This window comes from Oncorhynchus kisutch, linkage group LG16, assembly GCF_002021735.2.
Source record: "Oncorhynchus kisutch isolate 150728-3 linkage group LG16, Okis_V2, whole genome shotgun sequence".
In the NCBI taxonomy this organism is placed as follows: Eukaryota; Metazoa; Chordata; class Actinopteri; order Salmoniformes; family Salmonidae; genus Oncorhynchus; species Oncorhynchus kisutch.
Genome location: NC_034189.2, coordinates 5841993 through 5849990, shown reverse-complemented (window position 1 = coordinate 5849990; position 7998 = coordinate 5841993). Strand labels below are relative to the sequence as shown.

The 7998-nt window shown below is 41.6% G+C and overlaps 1 protein-coding gene across 2 annotated transcripts in view; it reads left to right on the top strand.

The window, feature by feature from the left end:
• The first annotated feature begins 6105 nt into the window (after positions 1 to 6105).
• The window catches only part of LOC109876459 (butyrophilin subfamily 1 member A1-like), a 20236-nt gene continuing 18343 nt past the window's right edge, over positions 6106 to 7998 (top strand). The window contains exon 1 of one of the 2 annotated variants that reach the window (XM_020468874.2): positions 6106 to 6274. In XM_020468874.2, coding sequence (XP_020324463.2) covers positions 6193 to 6274 — 82 coding nt within the window. In that variant the 5' untranslated portion in view covers positions 6106 to 6192. The remainder of the gene's footprint in view (positions 6275 to 7998) is intronic. The other variant, XM_031791672.1, reaches the window with a different exon arrangement.

Sequence of the window (7998 nt, the reverse complement as noted above, 5' to 3'; positions counted from 1 at the left end):
AAATTGCAGCCTAAATAAATGCATCACAGAGTTCAAGTAACAGACACATCTCAACATCAACTGTTCAGAGGAGACTGCATGAATAAGGCCTTCATGGTCGAATTGCTGCAAAGAAACCACTACTAATGGACACCAATAAGAAGAGGAGACTACCTTGGGTCAAGAAACACGAGCAATGGACATTAGACCGGTGGAAATCTGTCCTTTGGTCTGATGAGTCCAACTTGGAGATTTTTGGTTCCAACCGCCGAGTCTTTGTGAGACGCAGAGTAGGTGAACGGATGATCTCCACGTGTGTGGTTCCCACGGTGAAGCATGGAGGAGGAGGTGTTTTGCTGGTGACACTGTCTGTGGATTATTTAGAATTCAAGGCAACAACAACAAATCTGTGAAAGTAAATTGACGTAAAAACAAAATATCAAAGTTTACATATTTAAATCTTAAATATTGCCAGGCTGGTTTTCAATTATTATAAATTTAAACTTAAAAAAAAATAACATGCCAGACAAGCTAGGCAAGACAGTGTTTGAATCAAATGTATGAATGGAGTGGAAATTAGCTGATTTTGTGATCTGTAAAGTAAGTGAATCTGTGTGTGTGGGAGACACATAGAAGCAGATGATAGTGAATATTATTAACCGCAATGGTCTATGCAAATGAATAAGAAAACATAAAAAACGTATTAATAGGACTACGTTTTGGAACAAATATCGCCTGAGGTAGAGTATATCATTATAAGCCGAATAACACACTACCTACCTAACTACCAACTGTATTCTTCATAGCTGTTTACATACAGTTGAAGTCAGAAGTTTACATACACCATAGCCAAATACATTTAAACTCCGTTTTTTCACAATTCTTGATATTTTATCCAAGTAAAAATTCCCTGTCTTAGGTCAGTTAGGATCACCACTTTATTTTAAGAATGTGAAATGTCAGAATAATAGCAGAGAGAATTATTCATTTTCATTTTCAGCTTTTATTTCTTTCATCACATTCCCAGAGGGTCAGAAGTTTACATACACTCAATTAGTATTTGGTAGCATTGCCTTTAAATTGTTTAACTTGGATTAAATGTTTTGGGTAGCCTTCCACAAGCTTTCCACAATAAGTTGGGTGAATTTTGGCCCATTCCGCCTGACAGAGCTTGTGTAACTGAGTCAAGTTTGCACACACTTTTTCAGTTCTGCCCACAAATGTTCTATAGGATTGAGGTCAGGGCTTTGTGATGGCCACTCCAATACCTTGACTTTGTTGTCCTTAAGCCATTTTGCCACAACTTTGGAGGTATGCTTGGGGTCATTGTCCATTTGGAAGACCCATTTGCGACCAAGCTTTAACTTCCTGACTGATGTCTTGAGATATTGCTTCAATATATCAACATCATTTTCCTCCCTCATGAAGCCATCTATTTTGTGAAGTGCACCAGTCCCTCCTGGAGCAAAGCACCCCCACAACATGATTCTGCCACCCCCGTGCTTCACGGTTGGGATGGTGTTCTTCGCTTGCAAGCCTCTCACTTCTTCCTCCAAACATCACAATGGTCATTACAGCCAAACAGTTCTATTTTTGTTTCATCAGACCAGAGGACATTTCTCCAAAAAGTACGATCTTTGTCCCCATGTGCAGTTGCAAACCGTAGTCTGGATTTTTTATGGCGGTTTTGGAGCAGTGGCTTCTTCCTTGCTGAACGGCCTTTCAGGTTATGTCGATATAGGACTCGTTTTACTGTGGATATAGATACTTTTGTACCTGTTTCCTCCAGCATCTTCACAAGGTCCTTTGCTGTTGTTCTGGGATTGATTTGCACTTTTCGCACCAAAGTACGTTCATCTCTAGGAGACAGAATGCGTCTCCTTCCTGAGCTGTACGACAGCTGTGTGGTCCCATGGTGTTTATACTTGCGTACTATTGTTTGTACAAATGAACGTGGTACCTTCAGGCGTTTGGAAATTACTCCCAAGGATGAACCAGACTTGGAGGTCTACAATGTTTATTCTGAGGTTTTGGCTGATTTCTTTTTGATTTTCCTATGATGTCAAGCAAAGAGGCACTGAGTTTGAAGGTACGCCTTGAAATACATCCACAGGTACACCTCCAATTGACTCAAATGATGTCAATTAGCCTATCAGAAGCTTCGAAAGCCATGACATCATCTTCTGGAATTCTTCAAGCTGTTTAAAGGCACAGTCAAACTAGTGTATGTAAACTTCTGACCCACTGGAATAGTGATACAGTGAGTTATAAGTGAAATAATCTGTCTGTAAAGAATTGGTTGAAAAATGACTTGTGTCATGCACAAAGTAGATGTCCTAACCGACTTGCCAAAACTATAGTTTGTTAACAAGAAATGTGTGGAGTGGTTGAAAAACGAATTTTAATGACTTGAACCTAAGTGTATGTAAACTTTCTGACTTCAACTGTACCACCACAGTCAGAGGCACTAAAATAGCCATAATGCCCAATTTCACTGTGAGGTCTACTACACCTGTTGTATTCAGCATTTCACTGTGAGGTCTACTACACCTGTTGTATTCAGCATTTCACTGTGAGGTCTACTACACCTGTTGTATTCCCCATTTCACTGTAAGGTCTACTACACCTGTTGTATTCAGCATTTCCCTGTGAGGTCTACTACACCTGTTGTATTCAGCATTTCACTGTGAGGTCTACTACACCTGTTGTATTCAGCATTTCACTGTGAGGTCTACTACACCTGTTGTATTCAGCATTTCACTGTGAGGTCTACTACACCTGTTGTATTCAGCATTTCACTGTGAGGTCTACTACACCTGTTGTATTCAGCATTTCACTGTGAGGTCTACTACACCTGTTGTATTCAGCATTTCACTGCGAGGTCTACTACACCTGTTGTATTCAGCATTTCACTGTAAGGTCTACTACACCTGTTGTATTCAGCATTTCACTGTGAGGTCTACTACACCTGTTGTATTCAGCATTTCACTGTGAGGTCTACTACACCTGTTGTATTCAGCATTTCACTGTGAGGTCTACTACACCTGTTGTATTCAGCATTTCACTGTTAGGTCTACTACACCTGTTGTATTCAGCATTTCACTGTGAGGTCTACTACACCTGTTGTATTCAGCATTTCACTGTGAGGTCTACTACACCTGTTGTATTCAGCATTTCACTGTGAGGTCTACTACACCTGTTGTATTCAGCATTTCACTGTAAGGTCTACTACACCTGTTGTATTCAGCATTTCACTGTGAGGTCTACTACACCTGTTGTATTCAGCATTTCACTGTAAGGTCTACTACACCTGTTGTATTCAGCATTTCACTGTAAGGTCTACTACACCTGTTGTATTCAGCATTTCACTGTGAGGTCTACTACACCTGTTGTATTCAGCATTTCACTGTGAGGTCTACTACACCTGTTGTATTCAGCATTTCACTGTGAGGTCTACTACACCTGTTGTATTCAGCATTTCACTGTAAGGTCTACTACACCTGTTGTATTCAGCATTTCACTGTCAGGTCTACTACACCTGTTGTATTCAGCATTTCACTGTGAGGTCTACTACACCTGTTGTATTCAGCATTTCACTGTAAGGTCTACTACACCTGTTGTATTCAGCATTTCACTGTAAGGTCTACTACACCTGTTGTATTCAGCATTTCACTGTAAGGTCTACTACACCTGTTGTATTCAGCTGTCGGCACATGTGACTAATAACATTTGATTTGAGGGTTGCAGAGATGGCAGGTACAGTGGAAGAGACACACTAAGGGCAGGCATGCTACATTATTTATCTCATATTTCTATGTATATACTGTACTCTTGTGACAAGAGATGAAAAGAATCTGCCCACTCCATCAAGCAATGGGGGCAACAACACAGGGCATCCACGGGACATCATGGAACCATGGACCGCACCTGCAGAAACTGGACAACAGGGAGAAGCAGAGGAGATACCTATCACAGACTTCTCCCAGCTGACGCTTGACATACCACCTACGCCGCCTCAAGTGGTAGAAACAACCAGCTGGTATGATTGAGTAGAATCAGCCAACAGTAACACGGAAGCAGCAATGTGAGAGTCAGTAGTGCATGACCTTAAAGGGTAATAATAGGAAGCTTCCGTTTAACACACAGGCCTAAGATTACGTAGGTCTACAGCCCCAGTGGGAACTTCCCCTTTAAAAAGATATATAAAGAGAACAGAGATCATAAGACAGGATGATCCTCACTAACATATGAAAGACTTCATATGGAGAATCATCATAGGTAAATGTACTATTGCACTATACACTTTTTGATAGAGTAAAACAATATTTTGAGAACCGGATAATTGTGCTTAAGTACTTATTGGGTCATACTCTGAAGAAGCTGGTTGAATCTTGTGAACCCGACTGAGTCTTCGAAAAACAGAGGTCTAATCACCTCTTGATCACATAGACGTTCGCATTTTTGACACCAGAAACCAGAGGTGACTAGCAATTCAAGGAAAAATGGCCAAGTACCAGTTACAATATATTGAGTCCATACACAGAGTTGGAAGTGTATAGAGATAGTGGAATTCGGAATCTAGCGTCATAGCTGTGAGAATACCGATTACGGGGAAGAGACCAAGGGGCTGAGCATTTAAGGTAATTGAACTATTTTTGCTATTTAGTCAATATCGTTAGAAGTGTTAAAGTTTAAAGTTTTGCAATATTATCTGGCAGCTTAAAGCATTAAGGATTGATTGAGCATTATTGATGTATTAGGAAACTGTAGAACCATTGAATTGTAATAATGTGTATAAGACAAAAAACAGAGTGACTTAATAAAAGCTTGAAACTTTGACAACTAGGCCAGATTAACGATCTGGAGAGCAAACGGCTTTGACACTCTCACTGAACAGAAAGTGACCCTGGTTATAGGTTTAAAGTGATTGCACTAAAGAATATTTCATTGTGTGGACAATAATATATTTTTAAGAGAGTCAAAACATATACCAATACTAGTTTCCGAGTGACTACTAGCTGACGAGCATAATAACTACTAGGAGTTGTTATTAGGTATTGATATATACATAGGTAAAGATAACTTGAAAGTAAGGAAATATAGGAGGAATCCATAACGCTTAAGAATATTTAAATAGGAGTATATCTATCCAAGACCTCATACTAAACCGGAAAATAAGGGAGTGTCAACGTGAACGAAGGAACAAACCCAACTCATGCGAAGGGCCATTACGAATAAATAGAAGAGTTGGTAGGGCCGCACGGCAAGGCCCTTGTTACACCGAAGTAACTAAGGTCCCAAAGTACTCTGCCTAGCCAGAGGACGGGGTAGAGGCTTTTGCTGCAGGCATTGGGCAAAAGTCAGCACCGTGACACTCTATATAATCTACTGCATCTTCATGTAATACATGAATCACTAGCCACTTTAACTATGCCACTTTGTTTACATACTCATCTCATATGTATATACTGTACTCGATACCATCTACTGTATCTTGCCTATGCCGCTCTGTACCATCACTCATTCATATATCTTTATGTACATATTCTTTATCCCTTTACACTTGTGTCTATAAGGTAGTTGTTGTGGAATTGTTAGCTAGATTACTTGTTGGTTATTACTGCATTGTTGGAACTAGAAGCACAAGCATTTCGCTAAATAAAATGTTATTTGATTTGATTTGATATTTCAAGTACAGAGGAAAGTCGTGTAGGGGAAGACGGCAGGAAGGGACAGAAGAGAGGAGGCTAATTTTACAAGATTAAGGGGTTGAGACCTTAAATGTGATAGGACAGCATCCAACGGGAAAGTGTGAATATTGCCAGGAAACAGAGACTCTGGAGCATGTATAGCTACAGTGTGTTCAGTATCAGAGGGAAAGAGAGAGGCTGAGATCTACTATGAGGGAGAAGGGTATACAGGAAATTAGTTTAAAGAGTATATTGACAAGAACGTCTTAGATATAGTCTAAAATATTTTGCTATCTTTTTTTAAGAGCAACGGGTCTGGAAGGTAGGATTTAGTTTCTCCCAGTTCCTCCAGTACAGTAGGAGGCAGTAACGCACCGTAGGAGGCAGTAACGCACCATAACATTGGACAACAACTGCCGATAAACATCCGTCACCGGGTCACAGGGAGCGACGGTTCATCGAGCGACGGATCAGAATATATTTGTTATTTTGAACCTTTATTTAACTAGGCAAGTCAGCCAATATGAAGACTTCTTTGCCCTTCTGGTTGTGTACAATGTCAATGTACATAATCAGAATATCATCAACATCTAGTGATACAGTTGGTAAGTAAGTTAGCTTCTGTAGAATTGGATAGTGGGTGGGCCCGGTGGGTATAATTTGTGGAACGTTCCAACAGGAATCCGTTCCAAAAACTTTGTCAATAACAAGGTTGCCAACAAACAACGCATGCAGAGTCGTATAACAGTAGAATGAGATACCGGGTAGGGAGTGAGCTATGTAATTACGTTTTTCACACACCACGTTTATTCAGAAAAAAATGTCTCTTCGTTCTGGTAGCCTCCACCATTTTTCATTCGTTGGTTTGTTATTATTTCAGGTGTTCCTGCATTTGTGGGTTAACTCTGTTTCAACTACTCCACTACATTCTGCTTCCCCGGAATACTCCGGGAACCGGGCGCCGCCTTGTTGTTTACATCCTGAGCCCCAGATTCCTCGTCCCGCCGCGTCGCCGTCACCCCTTCGGTCCAGTGTTGCCAATTTAGCGACTTTAGCGTATTCAGACTCTTCTAGAGACACTTTTTAAAAAAGCGACTTTTTGTGTTATTGGAGACGTGAAAACACGTATCGTTGTTATTCTTGTCTACGAGTAGCCGCGTCCCAAAGCAGTCCCAGGCGGCCCGGTCCCTCCCGGGTTCAGTCAGAGCAGGAGATGTTCATCCCTCCGCATCCAGACTGCAAACTAATATTTCTATCTTAATTCATGTGAAAATAAGTTTGTTCTCTGCCCACTTCATTTTATGGACAAAGAATCTTCCATGAAAGATAAACAAATTAACAATGAAAGTTAAAATAGGGTGAATATAATGTTTCAAAATAAAACACAATATCAGAGTCTTTAAAATTAACATTAATAGTTGTTTCTTTTTAAAATAAATATCTTCTAACTCCAAAATCTTCGGACATAAGAGCAGTCCTAATATAAATGGTCAAGAGTCTCTGGGTCACAACCACAAAATACACATTTGTTATCAATAGCTATTTAGAATCTGTGTATAACAAAGGTCTTTACATGGTAGATTCTATGAATGAGTTTGTATGATACTTTCACCTAATTAGATGTACAATATTTAGCAGACAACAACGAGACTTTGTTCCAGTTTACTTGTCCCAGGGCTGCATTCCAGGTCACTTGTCCCAGGGCTGCATTCCAGGTCACTTGTCCCAGGGCTGCATTCCAGGTCACTTGTCCCAGGGCTGCATTCCAGGTCACTTGTCCTAGGGCTGCATTCCAGGGTCACTTGTCCCAGGGCTGCATTCCAGGTCACTTGTCCCAGGGCTGCATTCCAGGTCACTTGTCCTAGGGCTGCATTCCAGGGTCACTTGTCCCAGGGCTGCATTCCAGGTCACTTGTCCTAGGGCTGCATTCCAGGTTACTTGTCCCAGGGCTGCATTCCAGGGCACTTGTCCTAGGGCTGCATTCCAGGGCACTTGTCCTAGGGCTGCATTCCAGGGCACTTGTCCCAGGGCTGCATTCCAGGTCACTTGTCCTAGGGCTGCATTCCAGGTTCACTTGTCCCAGGGCTGCATTCCAGGTCACTTGTCCCAGGGCTGCATTCCAGGTTCACTTGTCCCAGGGCTGCATTCCAGGGCACTTGTCCTAGGGCTGCATTCCAGGGCACTTGTCCTAGGGCTGCATTCCAGGGCACTTGTCCCAGGGCTGCATTCCAGGTCACTTGTCCTAGGGCTGCATTCCAGGTTCACTTGTCCCAGGGCTGCATTCCAGGTTCACTTGTCCCAGGGCTGCATTCCAGGGCACTTGTCCTAG